Genomic DNA, 16852 nt, shown 5'->3' with positions numbered 1-16852 from the left:
GTCTGCAGCACATCTGAGGAATGTAAGGTGGTGGCCTGGAGCAGAGGGTGCCTGGAGGGGAATGCTTAGTAATGACGTCGGGAGGTAGGTGAGGGACTCGTAGTTAAACAGGGTAGGTTGAACATGTGTACTTAACTCCACTTCCTCCAGCATTGTCTCTAAAACGGCAATAAAGGGTTTAAGAGGCTATGAACGCAGGAGAGCAAAGAGCACGTCTGAGTATTTGACGAGAGATATCAAGAAATGCAGGAGGCAAAGTGGACGCAGAGGAGAGGAAATAGAGGAAGGATGGAGAACCAGGACCTGAGGGCCAGCGGACCAGGATAAAGAGCCAGCAGCACCCAGGGAAGAGGGCAGGGCCGGGGCTTTCTGTGGTGGGGCTGAAATTGGAGGGCTGCTTGCAGGTCCGTGTATGGCACAGCTAGGCTGCCGATCACTATACACCCCGAGCTGTGTCAGTGGGGGCTAAGCCGCTCCCAGCCTGGCAAAAGATGGCACATGCAGACAACCTGGACTCGGGGATGCCAGGCACAGGAAAGCGTGGGAACGAGAGCCAGGCTGACAGCAAAGGGAGGCGAGTGTCCTCTGCCCCTTGCCCCGCTTGCTTTTCCATCAGAGGACTGGGGCCACCTTTCCCCTCAACATAGAGAAAGACCTTACAGACAGACACCAACATTCGCGGGTTTCTCCCGTGTCACAGGGAAATCAATGGTCAGGGCCCTGCACGTTCACCCCCATGGTGAAGCCCCTTCCCAGACACACCTGAACTTCTAGTTCACTTTCCAGTCCTGGTTCTTGAATGTAAAAGCAGAGCCAAAAACCACCCAAAATTTGGGGGAAAATGTCTCTGCCATGAGTGTGTTGGTGTGAACAGAGTCTAGGGAAACTAGCAAGTGGTGGTGCAGTGTCCTGGGGCAGTCACGGCAGAGCCATCCCCACCCTGAGCTCCGTGATGTAGAAGGTGCACCAACACTCACTGCCTTGCAGGGAGAGAGCAGGAGAGCGCCCACCTCTGTCACACTCTCCTCCCGCTCTCTGGCTTCCTGTCTGTCTGTTCCACTGACCCAGCTCGCTGGAACGAGACCCAAGGAGCCCCGCTGGTGCAGTCCGTTAAGGCCTCCTCCCCGCCACAGTCTGTACCTCACTTCTTACGCTCTACGTCATGGTTCTAAGAGTCATAGTTGTTGCCTTATCTGTAGTTCATCCATTCATTTTTCACTGCTGTGTACCAGTCCATTGGTAAATACACTACAGTTTATTTATCCATTCTCTTGTTACCATTATAAAAAATGCTACTGCGATCGTGCATATTTACAAGAGTTTCTCTAGGATATAATTGTTCATTCATGGAGTATGCACGTGTTCAAGTTTATAAGATAATGCCTATTGCTTTCCAAAGTGATTGTTCCAACTTACACTCCACCAGCTGTGTATATGGACCAATTGGTTAACTATTCTGGATATCAACTACTTCATCTTTAAATGGATATAATAATACTGGCATTATGGGTATAGTGAGGAACATGTATATATCATTTAGGCAAAAGACTTATAAAACTATTTGATGATAATGGCAGTGGTCATACCCAGAAATCACATGTGTATCAAGACGGGACATGACCTGTGTAAAGAGCTTTGCAAGCACATATGGTATTCTCAGCTCACACGTGATTATGTGTTATGTTTTGTTATACTAGGCACCTATTACATGTGTTTTACAAAGTTATTTTTATACACTATGTTTTCTAAATTCCCTGTCTTCCCTCAGAATGTATAATAAGATGTGGCATCAGACCCAAGACGCCCTCAATTCTTTGCTTGATAAAGAGTCTCAGAAGATGGCAGAACCACAAAAAAGTCAAGTTTTCTTCTTCCAAATGTTAGCCACCTTCTACATAAAATATGTTCAGATCTTTAGAAACCTGGAGACTGTCTATGACCAGATAGTCCATCCACAGAAACGAACACTGATCCGGAAAATACTGGATGGGGTGATGGGTCGCATCCTGGAACTGAAGAATGAGATGGTTGAAGTGGAATTAACCGAGTTTCATTATTTTGATGACCTCTTACAGGATCTAAAGTTGGTGCCTGTAAGTACTTTGTTGTTTTTCTTTTTTTCTTATTGGTTTCTTTTTGTTGTAAATAAGATAAGTAGGCCGGTACCCAATACTCCGCAAACTCTTAGACATATTTACTGGTTGTTTGATGTATTAAAAATCTAAACATTTCCCTATAATTACACCATAGGTGATGGACAAGGATTGGGCTCCCTTCATTTTTGGTGCAGACGAATCTTTGCACAGTTCTTGGGACTGTTAGGCACTGAGGTTGTTGTGGTCTTACCTGACATCATGGTGTCTACCTGGGACTGTTGAGATGGGGTAGGCTGGCCCTTTCATGAATATCCTGTAGTAAAAACCTCCTGACGTCCAATAGCAGGGCCCCTACTCTGTTTCCATGGGAAGTCTCTCTCTGTAGCCTGTTGGTGGTGGGTTCCTTATTCCCAGATGGGTGCTTCTCCTCCTTTGCTTTGGGTCAGTGGTGACCCAGGGGGATCTATGGCTTCTATGGCTATGAGCTTTTGAGCCTCAGACACCAAAAAAGAGCATGCACTATCTCTCTCCTTCTCTCTCCTTCTCTGCCCTCTCCTGTCTCCCTGCTGGCACCTGGTAACCATAGCGCCCCCCTGTGAGCATTTGGACTTCTGTTTCCAGGTGCCTGGGATCTTTTCTGATGCTCCGTGTGGCTGGGTCATTGTCATGGTCCTGTGAGAAAGAGAAAGGGAAAACAAAACAGGTTCATCAAGAGAAGCAGAAATAAATGCAGAATCCTGAAGGCACCTTCATCCCTGGGCATACCTCTGTCGCTGACAAGCACCCAACTGTGTTCCTGCCCTTGGTTCCTGAATTCCCCCAAATCCTTCTTAGCCAAATGAGCCAGAAGACTATTTCTGTAACCTCCCACTTAAGGAACCTTTCCTAATAGGTCCTCCTCATGTAGAGAAATGTGTAGTGGGTGAGATGGATTTCTCTGCTCCACAGAGCATTGGAAGCCCCAAGGTATCTGGGGTGGATATAAAACATACCGTGGATGAGGTCCAGCAACCGGTAGTGGAAGACAGCAATCTGTCTTCCATTCTCAACTGCTGCTTCCTCACCCTCAAAATCCTAACTTTAATTTTATGGTACCAAATATACCAGATAGAGCCCGACCAATAAAGTTTTGTCTTAAGTTATAAAAGTACAATTAAATGTGCTGATTCATAAATAAAATCACATTAGATAAAAGGATAATCATTCTTCTTTGACTGTGCTCTATCTCCAGGCCATACTCCCCCACTGGGCACTGGCAGTTCACTCTCAGATCACCCCAAATCACCATTGACCGAAAGTTTTGGTATTCAAAGGCCATTGCCACCTCCCAGAAATCATGGGGATACTGTGCCACCAAGTCCTAAAAATGACACCCCTTTAGGCTGTAATGCTTGGTTAGAGAAGTCCTGTCCAAAATTCCCCAGGCTGGAGGGAGGGTGTGGGGATTCACACCCAGAATTGCAGAAAAGGGGAGCTGATCCCAGAGACAAGACCCTTTGCTGCCTGGTCAGCTGGTCTACCAGAAAGCGGCCAGGCAGGTCTGACTGAGCGTCTAGGATAAAATTTCTCAGGGGGATTGGCCAGTCCTTTAGTAGCACATCTACACTCCTGATTCCTAAACTTGGACTGGCAAGCATTCATCTGACCATGAATTTGACATATTTGGTAATATGCACAAGTGAAGAATAGAAGTTTACATTTATTGTATAAAAATGTTTCATAATAAAGCAAATTTTGCAAATAATTTTTGTAATGGGGTAATTTTGGTAAACAAAAAATATGGTTTTCCAAATTATTAGAAAAAATTGTGACCATTTAAATACCAATAGTGGATGTGCTAATGATCTCTGCAGCTCAACACTTTGCTATCCTTAGTTGAGGCCTAATTGATAAGAATTCCTGAGATTTTACTTTAGTGATTAAAACAAGGGTCACAGGTTTGATTTCCCTTTTAACTGTTTGTCTCTCTGGCGGGAATGCATTTTCTTCCCTCCGCCGGCCTCGCCGTCTCCCAAATGGGAGTGGGAAGTGGAGTGAGTCTCTGGTGCGCATGTGCTCGCCGTATATTTTAAATGGATTTGAGTCCTGGACCTGTGACAAAAATGCTCTTTTGTTTATTCTTTCTCTTCTAGCAACAGTTAGACATTCCCATACCCAGGTACTTTTTGAAGGAGAAGTTGGAAGTGATAAAAGGAAGAGAGAAAATCCTCGCTCAGATATTGGCCGAGAGTGGATTAGCTGCAACTGACCCGGTCTGTATATCATCTTAACAAACGTTATTCCATAATCTGTAGAACCTCCTCTTTCTGCTGCTTCTAACTGTGTGATAAACAATTGGGTTATTTTTGATTTAAGGAGAGAGTCACCCCTTCCCCCTTATTATATGGTTTATAAGAAGTTGCATAACTTTTGGACATGTTTTTGGTGATACATAATCATTGTATTTCAAGAGCTTAGAAATAGAAATCAAAATGTAATGCTTTGCTACTTAAATCAGTATGTCTAAGACTAAGTTGATTATCAACTCAGTTTAATTTTCCATCTCAAATTCACCTAGCTGAAGTCAGAAGCTAAATGTTGTTCATATAAAATAATTAAGTGCTGATATAACTTACTAGGAACTTGAAAATCTAAAAATGATGATTGACCTTTTATAACTTAAAGTTGGATGACACTTGAATCACCTCAAATGGACTGTCTTTGGAGACAGGGAAAGAAAAATTCTTAAAGATCTGTCTAGAAAGCAAGGAGCATAATCCCACTGGTTCCTTACCCCGATACCCTCTCTGTCCCCAGCATTTGTGCAGCTCCACCTTCCTCCCGTTCTCACAGCTGTCAGTGCTGACGCTTACAGTGATCTCCACGCAGCCTCCTGGCGGGCAGTCATCGTCTCCCTGTCCCGTCCGCCTCTGACTGCTCCGCTTGTGCATTTCGGTGACTCACAGCCTGTGAAATCAGTGCCTCCCTCCTCTGGCTCGTCTTCATGGCCCAAGCAGTACGGGGGCAACTGAGCACCCGAAGTGGGACACTGCAGAGTGGAAGGAGGCGCCCGAGTAACTGTGCTGAGACTGCAGGTGCGGACCAGGGCCCACAGGGTAGCAGGCCACGTGGTCTGTCTGCAAACAGGCCCCACCGGGTATTGCCAGCCCGGGCCGTGGCATTAAGGAAGATTCCAAGTGTGTGCTGGGGATGGCAGGAGAAGAAAGTGCCCTGTCTGCCTGCAGAAGACAGGTGAATTACACGCCCGGCGTCAGCCAGCCCGGTGCTGCCTCTTGTATGCATGGGCACACTCCATGCTGGCCAGAGGGCTTGCTCTTCTCACTTGCAAAGTGGTACCCATTCTGCAGAGCCCAGCTGGGCATAGCTTCCTTCAAGAAACCTTTCCTGACCCAGTGTCTCAGTCCATTTGTGTTGCTGTAACAGAATAACAGACTGGATAATTTATAGACAATAGAAGTTTATTTTGCACTTGGTTCTGGAGGCTGGGAAGTCTGAGATTGAGGAGTCGCATCTGGTCAGGGCCTTCTTGCTGCATCATAACATGGTGGGGAAGGCGTGCCATGGTGAGAGACAACGTGAAGAGCAAGAAATAAGGGGGCCACATGCATCCTTTTATCAGAAACCTGCTCCTGGGATTACAGCCGGACTCCATTCCTGAGGGCAGAGGACCTTAGCACCTCTTAAAGGTCCCACCTCTCAGCACTGCTGCAGTGGGGACTAAGTTTCCAACGCACAAGCTTCGGGGGACACATTGAGACCACAGCACCCACCTAACTTGAGGCAACCTCTCCTTCCTGCGCCTCCCCCAACAAACTGCTGCCTCTCTTCTGCATTGTGAATTCCTTGATGCCGACTCCAAGGCCAACTTACTCGGGGGTCATCCAGCCATCCTTTCACCCCTGGGCTCCTGTGTCTGTGCTCTCTGTCCATGCATCGGTCAGAACAAAGCACTCCAACTTCATCTATTCCCTTCTCACCAGGCAGTGCTGAGCTCTGCAGAACTCCCTGAGGATTTTATAGGGGAAAATGGAGACGGGAGCTTACATTGCACGCACTATGGTAAAATCCTAAAAATTCCTCTTTGTGGTTTCTCCTGCCCACTGTCCCCCTTCAGTTGTGCTGGGTCAGCAGCAGGGGGATTTCTCTCCTCCTCCCCTCACCCACCACCCAGCCTTGGCCGGCTCCTCTCACTTCTGTTGGGTAGAGCGATTCATCTCCACCCCAGCCTCATTTCAGATGTGCCAGGTGCTCAGCGAAGCACGAGGGCTTCCAACTGACCGCCCTGGGCATCTGCTGTGACTTTCCCATGCCCCTTGGTATCTCACTAGATGCCTTCTTTACCTTAAGCTGCTTATTCCTTAAAGACATATATAATATATATGCCAAGAACAATTTTGACAAGTAAAAATTATTGTCCATCTCCTACAGGTAATGCTTAATATCCACTATTGGGGCCTCCTTAGATGCTCAGAAACCTTTGTAACGTTGAGTTACACTACTCTAAATTCCTTGGAATTATTCAGTAATAGCTGGGATTATTTTCAGAATGATTGCATAGAATCTAAAGGAAATAGGTCCTGTACTAACTAATGTTTGCTGGGCACTATATGCGTAAGTGCTTTCACATACATCATCTGATTTAATACCAGAATAATACTCATTTTACTCTAACATGCAAAGCACATTATTGAAAATGTGTGCTCACTGCAAATTTGAAGCAATGAAATCTTACCGAAAGCAAACCCCAGAGGAATGGTTATGTGAAAGAGCTTCCTCATAAGCCTGCACATCCCATACGCTGTGCTGAGGCACCGCGTTGGGGCGGTCGTGGAGGTCTTAGTGGAAAGAGGGCCCGTCTCTGTTCACACTGGCTCTACCTCTCTACCCACGGGGACTTGTGTGAGTTACTGTACTTCTTTCATCTTCAGTTTTAAGTTTACATGGTCACAATAACACCTGCCTTGCAGTTTGCTTTCGTGAATTTGATGAGCATATGTAGGAAAAGCACCTGGCATCCATAGGTTCTCAATTAGTGTCCCTTCCCTCTCCTTCTCACTCCTTCCCATGCCCCACCTCCCCTCATTATGCGGGGAAGCAGTGGCCCAGGTGATAGCCCCTGACACTCCAGGCCTCAGCCCCTCACGGCCGTTGCTGCTCTCTGGGGCCTGGAAATGGACTCCACCTGTGCTTTGCTGCCTCGACATCCTCCAGAGCCAGGCCCCGGGCACTGCTTCTCCCTCAGCCGGGAACAATGGCAGGGCCTCACCTCTGGGCCTGGCCAGAGCTCACACAGCCCAGGATGCACCGAGAGCTTCTGCTCTTGTCCCCCTCCTCAAAAATTGACACAGCCCCTCGCCCTACTGGGTCGCCACATACCCCACCTGAGAGCTCCCAAAACAACATTTTACTGCATAATCCCTGATTTTTCTGTTTTAATAGTACTTATCATGCTGGATGTTTTAACATGCAGGTTAGAGATGCTGGAGAGTGTTTCACATGTGAAATTCAATGTTTCCGGGACGATCTCAGCATCAGTCCTATATTTACCAGGTGTTCCACGCTGGACTTTAAACTCAGCACTTCATTTCGCATATATTTTACATTTTAAATTCTTGTATCAGAGACATGCTTTTAATTTCTGTGTTTCTACTATCAAGTTAAGGAAATATTGATAGCAGTTTCAAGTTTTACTAAATCCATTTTACTGACATGTCTAGTATAATTTGCTGCCAGCCTAAAATATCGTGGAGCTGATTGGTATTTTGTTCACAAGGGTAGAGGAAAGCTATGGGGTCCTCAAACTTGTGATTGCAGCGCGAGCATGGCATATTATCAAAATACACATAAATCATTAGAAAAATGAATAGTGTCACGCGGCGCTCACACTCTTTCTCAACCATGGGGACTCTAAGCAGGGCTGTGTTATAGGTAAGCGTGCGATGTGTCTGGAATCAACTGATGTGGTTAGCATGTTTAAACATTGATTTATCTTAACTGGGTAACTATGTTTGGGGTTTTTGTTTGTTTTTTGCAGAAATATTCAGTAAAGGATATCCCCTTAGAAGAGGCTGTTAAATTGATCCAGATTGCTGAGAGGGCACGGCAAGGTCGCCTAAGAGCACTATTCATGAAGCAGATCTGTATGCAAGAATACAGGGCGAAGCTATCCAGGGCACTTGGCGAGAAAGTGACAGACACCAGGGCTGCTGCACTCTGTATTCAGAAGGTACAAACACGGGGCTCTTGGAGTTGGGGACAAGGTGTGCTCCATGCTAGAGATGCGTATGAGCTTCAGGGCTGAGCTTCAAAACTCAGAGCCCCCAAATCCCAACTTTAGTAGAACTGGATTAAATTCTGGAAAGATGTATTAACTTACTCTGGGGAAATCATGAACTAAGCTTGGTCATATTTTAAAATTTTTATTCTAAACAGGTATTAAACACAGGGCATTTTATTCAAACATTGCTAAAGACCACTGATAATTGGAAAGAATGTTGCTAAAATTCGGTGAGGATCTAAATCCTTAACACGTTTTTTAAAACTACATTCACACATGGACATATAATTACAGAAGGGGCAGCAAACCTTAATACCTGGTAGCTTGCAGAAATATATACCATTTGGAAATTCCAGCAACCATCACTAATAACCAGAACATCAGCGATCCTTCTAGAAGGAATTCCGAGGTTTCCTTCCCTTTGTCAGGCAACCACCACTGACTTGTGCCCTGTCTTTGTTCAGATGGAGGCTGGGTTACTTACGGGCAGATGGAGAAGATGGCAGTTTGACACAAATTAGAGTTAGGTTTGAGATAAAATAATTTTAAGGACATAAAACAGCCAGAAGATCAGGACTCTTTGTCCCCAATTGTCCCTGAATAGGAATGGGAGAACAAGGATAAAAGATTGTTTTTTTCTTCCAAGTTTCTGTGCAGATATAAAGTTTTAGCATCTGAGTTAAAAGCTTGAGTCATGCAATTCTTGGAAGTTACTATATTTCCTGACATTACTTGGGAAATTTTTCTTTTAAAATCATGAAGTACCACCCTTAGATATAGTCTCATACTCCTGCTGTCTAGAAGTTTCTCTTGAAGAAACTCAGGTAGGGGAATCTCACTAATGAGAATTGTAGGTCAGTTCTTTGATTCATTCTTTAAAAAAAAAAAACTTTGCCTGTGATCTCAGAAGAAATAATATTCCATCAACCCACACGTGCACAACCTCAAGTTTATGATCATTAAGACATTTGAGATGTACACTTTCTATGGGAGAAACTGCATAAATGTTTTCTTTATTTTTTTATGTATTAAACAAGTAACTGTGTGTTTGTTTTCAGGTTTGGCGAGGTTTCCATCAGTATAGGAGAACCGAAAAAGAAAGAGAAGAGGAGATGATATTCCTGGGTATGGTAAGTGCTCTTATAGACGGGATCTGGTTGTCTTAAAGACAATAGAATATGTAAAATTTGTGTCTTTGCTAGTGAGTTTTTGGGGGAAGAAAGGAAAGAAAAATAAATGACTTAAGGGAATGGAGTGGCCTGTATTTTACAGAAGCCTGCGCAGGGAGATTGGGAGAGATCAGGGTTGCATCCATGTATGTATCTCTGTGCAAGATGCAGAATGCTCCCAGTGTGGAAACAGGCTATAAGCTGTCACATCTGCCATTCCTGTCTGATGTCAACAGGACTACCTTTTATATCTGCTGGTCATGAGAATGAGTTTGCATTGGTACAGGCTTTTTTTGGTTTTTTTGTTTGTTTTTGGTGGTGGGGAGTCTCTGTGCTGATTACTGAATCATAGAGTTGGAAGGGTGTTAATTGTCTATGGCCATATAACAATGTTACCACCAACTTAGCAGCATAAAACAGCACCTGTTTTCTCTCTCTGTGGGTCAGGAATCTGGGCACAGCTTAACTTAATCCTGAGTCCTCTGCTCGGGATTTCACAAGGCTGCAGTCAAGGTGTCAGCTGGGGCTGTGGTCTCATCTGAGGCTCAGTGGGGAAGGATCTGCTTCCAAGTTTGTGTGGTTTTGGCAGGATTCAGTTCCCTGTGGGCTGTCAGATCGTGGGTCCCAGTTTCTATGCCAGCTGTTAGCAGGAGGCCACCCCTAGCTCCTTGCTATGTGGGCCTTTCCATGCAACAGTGTGTTTTATCAAAGCTGGCAAGAGACAGGGGCTGCTCGGAATCTTAGGCAAATGATCACAGAAGTGATCCCATCACCTTTTCCCTATACAGGTCAAAAGCAAGTTATAGGGTCCACCCACACTCAGGGAGAGGGGGTTACATGAGGGTGTGAGGACCAGGAGATGTGGTCTTCGGGGCCATCTCAGAATCTGTCTGCCGCTAAGGGCTTTCCTGCACCATCTGCATCATCGAGTGTGAGGCCTCGAGAAAGCTGGCTTGTCCTCTACCTGAGCCCCTCCTGAACTCAGCACCCCCTAGCCCTGCTGCCTCCCAGGACAGCCCATTTGGTCACGTTTTCAAAGCTTCTTCCTTTCCTTTAACTGAAATCTGCCTCCCTAGAGATCCCGCTAACTGGCTGGGGCTCTGTCCCCTGCAGTAGCTCAGAATGTGACTTATTTCCCTTTCACATGATAACTCCTCGAGTATTTGGAGGCAGCTCTTAAGCCCACTAAGCCAACTCTTTGCAAAGCAAATTATCACCAGAGATGGGGACCATTTCTAGTGAGGACTCCTTTGTTGACCTGCTCAGTTTTCATTAGAGGATGTTGTAATTTTAAAAAAGAAAAGAACAAAAGCCTTTGGAGACCTGTTCCAGCATTGACTTAAGGTGTACTGTAGTGAGCTACATTGCTTGATGCGCCCTATTTAATGCCAGATAAAAGTATTAAAGCAGTAACATTGATAAATACAGTGACTAAGTCTTTGGAAATACTAATAACACACAAAGCTCTGGTGGGGCTAATCAAGGAAAGAAGAAAAGCATATAAAATGTACAGTATTAACTAAAGACCCCAGCAAGTTAAAAACTGTTAGATGATGTCATGAACAACTGTGGTCATAAAATACGAAATATTGAGCAGAGAAGATTGTCTAGGGACGTATAAATATCAAAACTGGCCAAAGGAGAAGAAACCTAAATAAACCAATCACTGTAGCAAATACTGAAAAGATTTCCAAAGTCCCTGTGTTAGGTGGGTCCCAGGAGAGCAGATGCCAGGATGGAATTAGACGGGCAGGAGACGCATTAGGAGAATATCTGTGAAGAATAGAGGGAGGGCCAGTGAGGGCTGAGAAAGGCTTCAGGTCGCGACAGAGGCTGGGCACCATGAAGGAGGGACAGGCAGGAGGGCTGAGAAGGAAGAGACTCAGAGTGCAGCACAGTTCCAATAAAGAAATTCAAATTGCTTTTAAAAATCTGTGCTAACAAAAGAAAAGATACTCAAAAAAAAAATACTCAGTTTGGGAAAGGACCTGGGGCAAGTACAGTCTAAGTAACTGCTAATGAGGGTTTTAATTGCCCACCTTTCAGAGCCCAGTTTATCTCATTAAAAACATTAAAAAACACTTATACCTTTGTGCCCAGCATTTCCCACCCTTGGAATTTCTTTGCTATGAAAAAATAAGAATATGAGCAAATTTTACAATATGTAGATGTTCATATTAGTGTAGTTTTATACTAATTCTAAGAAATTGGTGGCCAGAAATGGTTAATATCGTTAAAATATCCCATTATATATCATTAGACTTTTAGACTTTCATTACATTTTATGAAATGTAAAATATGAATACCGTGATCTTTTATTCTTTTCTTTATCTTACATCGTTCTACAATAAACATGTATTTTATGTCTAAAAAGTTTACAGATAAAAATGCATGTTCAAAATTATATCAGAGAAGAAAAAGATATGAATCATGGCTTAAATAATATGTAGTTTTAAAAATTGAAACTGAAGTAATAGTCAATTCGCAATACATTTTCCCAATTCTATGTACTTATCAAATACATATCTCAGTAGGACAAAAATTGGGACTTAGGATTTTTGCTTTTCTTTCTATTTTTAACAGTAAACATGCTCAAAGAACAAGAAATAAAAAGTAAGAAGTAAAAATAATAATTACAATTTGTGATTTTTAACCAATGCAGAAATATGGTTTTCTTTATATCATTCTTTTCTTTCTATGTTTGTTATTTCTAATACCATATTCCTCTTCTCACTTTTAGAGAAAATAAATCAAATGACCATCATGATAGCGCTGAGACATCAGATCCCTTTATACTGTGATCAACCATAAACATGACCATTTGAGCCATATTTTAATTAGGTTTTCCTATATAAATATTAAATTTTCTTTTCTGGGATTTTAGGATTTAAAATAAATTAAAAGATCTTGCCAATAGTGTTAAATATAGCTACAGTATAATTTAGTTCCATCTTCAGGGTATTGCCATATAATTTTCATCAGTTATGTAATGGCACATTTTAAATGACACAGTCAGTACATTTGGTTTTAGAGTAGTTCCCATTTTACTGTGGCTCCTCATCCCGGACTGCTCCCCCTGCAGTCAGGGCCTCCATGCTTCGCCTTTGATGTCAGCACAAAATTATTTTTCTTGAAGTGGGAATTTAACTCCATATTCCAGAAACTTGAAACTGCCTAGTTTCCTGGTGAAGGGGCATGATATCACCACACCTGTGTTTATAAAGTCTGCCTTAAAAATGTGGGAAATCATACATGGACAGCATATATGATTTAAGAAGTATCTTGATTTTATCACCTATGTTCTTGATTTCGCTTTGATCTTTGTATTTCAAAAATAAGTCAACATTTATTTTTGGAAATTAAGAACCCCTAGGGGCCCCAGCCCGTATTTTGCTTTATAGTTGTTTAGGTGTACTATCAGAATCAAAGGGGTCAGCAGTTTCTTCCAGTTGTTACGGATTTTTATGATCTCACTGGATGGAATATTATTCAGCCTTAAAAAAGAAGGAAATTCTGACACACACTACAACATGGATAAACCTTGAGGGAATTATGCTAATGAAATAAGCCAGTCACAGAAAGACAAGTATTGTATGATCCCACTTACATGAAGTATCTGAAGTAGTCAAACTCATAGAAACAGAAAGTAGATAGAGGGTGTCAGGGGCTGGATGGAGGAGGAAAGGGGAGTTGTTATTTAATGGGTATAGATTTTCAGTTTGAAAGATGAAAAAGTTCTAGAGATTTGTTTCACAACCATGTGAATGTAGTTAACACTATTTAACCGCATGCTAAAAATTGTTAGCATGGTAAATTTTATGTGGGGGGTTTTTACCACAATTAAAATTTTTTTAAAAAATTCACTGGGATATTGAAATGTATACTGAGATGGTTATATATAAATCAGGCTACTCACTAGTGGTCAAAATTCAAAATTAAATGAGATACTACTGTACTTCACTGAATCCAAAATATCATCAATTATAAGATGCACCATTATTTTTATGTGCCTTTAAAAAAAAATGCTGCCAAATAAAGCAAAACACACCCTTGATTGCAATACACATCTATCCCTAATTTCATATATGTTAAACTGTGAAAAATGTGCATCTTAGAATTGGTAAAATAGGGTAAGTTGTGTCTGTCTTGTTAGCAAAAATAAAAAGTTTTAAAATTATACTTATTGATAAGGTTGTGATGAGTGGCTCATTCTCATACATAAGCAATTAAATTGACTCAGCCTTTCTGAAAGCCAGTTAGCAAGATATAATAAGATTAAAATATTTATACTCTACACCTTCAAATTCTTTTCTGTCTTAAGGTAATCATCAGAAATAGAGATTTGTGTGCATGGAAGTTCCCAACAGTGTTTTTTAATAATGAAAAACTAAAAATAACAGATTCTATTATTCTAGGGTAGGTATTATAGTTAAATAATTTATGGTGAACCCTACATAATGCAGTTATATGCCAACATTAAAAAGTATGTTTCTGACTAATTATTGATGATGTAAAAATGCTCAAGGTGAAAATTCAAGATTCAGAATTACACATATATTAATAATATGACTTCAACTAAGTATATACACATATCCATGCACATACAAAAGAAAGAAAGAAAATATACCAACTTCGAATACAGCTCATGTTTTAATGTGTGAATTTTGGAAGATATTTTTGTCTGTAATTGTCTATAGTTTCTAAAATGGTCAAATTTTACTTTGTTAATTACAAAAAAAAAAATACATATTTAAAAGTGAAAGCAGTTTACCAAAATGGCAGAACAGAAGCAATCTCGCTTCACTCCCCATCGGAGAAAACCGAAAACCAATATCCAGCACCAAGATTATCACCAGCAATATCCCAGAACTCAAATTTGTGGATGAGACAATCCCAGGTCTACAGAGAAGTGAAAAAACTCTGAGCAGATAGAGAATAGGACTTCTATATCCACGATGCCCCTCCCCCAATCTGCCACCACATGCATGGAAAATTTTGCTTAGACTCACAGTTTCTACGCTGAAAAAACTGAGATCAAGGCGGACAACCAGCTTCCGAACCATCTTGAGTTCCCTTGCAGGAGAACTATCCCTGCGTCAACCTGCAGGAAGCATTGTGAGTGCCTATGGGGAGAAAACCTCTAAGGGAGCCAGAGATGAGGGAGGTAAGACTAGCACCCTCGGCCCACAAAACTCTTCTCTATCAGCCAAAGGAGATGCCAAATCAGAGTGGCTGTTCAGCAGCACCACACTGTAGGAGGCATGTTTCACAGGTCCCCTGGGCACAAACCACTAGCCAGCCTTCCCACACAGCTGAAGTATCACCTTTGGGGTGCCTCCCATTGGGCAGGGCAGTGCTCTAATCATTTGCTAGAGCCAAGGCAAATCTGGACTTACAGTGTCATCTAGTGCTGAAGAGGAAGTAATGATCTAGCATAAAAGAAATTCAACAGGTAAATTGCAAAGAACCTCTAAACAAACAAATCCAAACACACACACACACACACACACAAAGCCAGACAAGACTGGAATAAATAACTAATTCTTCAGTGCAAAGACACAGGCATATGTCCACAAGAAATAGCAAAGAGGAAACCAAAGGTACAAAACAAGAAGCAAGTGACCAATCCTAACAAGACAGCAACATGTGAGCTCTTAGAGAATTTGAAATAACAGTTTTAAGGAAACTCAGCAAACTTCAAGATAACACAGAAAAACAATTCAGAAATTTATCAGAGAAATTTAACAAATAATTTATTAAAAACTCAAACAAATCCTGGAACCAAGAAATATATTTGCTGAACTAAAAACTGCATTAGAGGCCCTTAACACCAGGATAGATCAAGCAGAGGAAAGAATCAGTGAGCTCAAAGACAGGCTGCTTGAAAATATAGTTAGAGGAGGAAAAATAAAAAGAATGAAAAGGAATGAAGAATGCCTGCAAGATATAGAAAATTACCTCAAAAGAGCAAATCTAAGAATAATTGGTGTTCAAAAGGGAGTTGAGAATAAGCAAGGGCTAGATGGCTTATTCAAAGAATAATAACTGAAGACTTTCCAAACCTAGGAAACGATATAAATATCCAGGAAGAGGAAGAGCAGAGATCACCAAATAGATAAAACCCAAATAAGACCATCCTAAATCATAATCAAACTCTCAAAGGTCAAGGGAAAAGAGAAGGTTCTAAACGCAATAAGAAGAGGGAAGCAAATAACATATAAAGGAGCTCCAATTTGTCTGGCAACAGACTTCTCAGTGGAAACATACAGTCCAGGAGGGAGTGGGATGACATATTCAAAGTTCTGAAAGAAAAAACTGGCAACCAAGAATACTACCCTGCAAAACTATACTTCAAACATGAAGGAGAGATAAGTCTCACCCAGAAAACAAAAACTGAGGGAATTCATCACTGGCAGACCCACCATACAAGAAATGCTAATGGGAGTTCTTCAATCTGAAAGAAAAAAGACACTAACGTGAAAAAATAAAACATTTGAAGGTATAAAACCTACTGGTAAAAGTAAGTACACAGACAAACTCATAATACTATAATTGTGGTATATAATCCACTCATATCTCCAGTATGAAGACTAAAAGACAAATCTTTCAAAAATAATAACTATAACTTGTAAATGATCAGCAATATAAAAATGCAAATTGAGACAACAGAAGTCCGTATGTGGTAGGGGAATGGAGTTAAAATGTAGAGTTTTTTAGGTTTTTTGTTTGTTTCTATTCTTTTCTTTGTGGTAAAAGATAAGTTGTCATATATTTAAAATAATTTTTATGAGATATTTTGTGTAAGCCTCATGGTAACCACAAAGCAAAAACCTATACACTAAAAATAAAAAGCAATAAATTAAAACATTCTCCCAGGGAAAATCACTTAATCACAAAGGAAGATAGTATAAGGGAATAAAGGAGGAGAGAAGTTACAAAACAACTAGAAAACAAGTAACAAAATGGCAGTAGTAAATCCTTATCTATCAATAATGATGTTGAATGTAAATGGACTAACTTCTCCAATTAAAAGACAGAGTGGCTGAATGGATGTAAAAACAAGACCCAACCATGTGCTTCCTGCAAGAAACCTATTTCACTTATAAAAACACACATAGACTGAAAGTGAAGGGATGGAAAAATATATTCCATGCAATTGGAAATTTTAAAATAGCAAGAATAGCTATATTTCTATTAGATAAAATAGAGTACAAATCAAAGACTATAAAGAGACAAAAAAGGTCACTATATAATGTTAAAGGGGTCAATTCAGAATAAAACAATTATAAATATGTATGCACCCAATACTG

The 16852-nt window shown here is 41.5% G+C and overlaps 1 protein-coding gene across 1 annotated transcript in view; it reads left to right on the top strand.

The window, feature by feature from the left end:
- The window catches only part of IQCA1 (IQ motif containing with AAA domain 1), a 176208-nt gene that overhangs the window by 5508 nt on the left and 153848 nt on the right, over positions 1 to 16852 (top strand). Inside the window, 4 exon segments of the mRNA XM_012648831.1 lie at positions 1769 to 2093; positions 4229 to 4348; positions 8131 to 8322; positions 9432 to 9503. Of these exon segments, the coding sequence (XP_012504285.1) occupies positions 1769 to 2093; positions 4229 to 4348; positions 8131 to 8322; positions 9432 to 9503 (709 nt within the window).

The sequence above is a fragment of the Propithecus coquereli genome, unplaced genomic scaffold (assembly GCF_000956105.1).
Source record: "Propithecus coquereli isolate 6110/MARCELLA unplaced genomic scaffold, Pcoq_1.0 Scaffold295, whole genome shotgun sequence".
NCBI classification, from domain to species: domain Eukaryota; kingdom Metazoa; phylum Chordata; class Mammalia; order Primates; family Indriidae; genus Propithecus; species Propithecus coquereli.
This window is presented reverse-complemented; position numbering and strand designations above follow the sequence as displayed.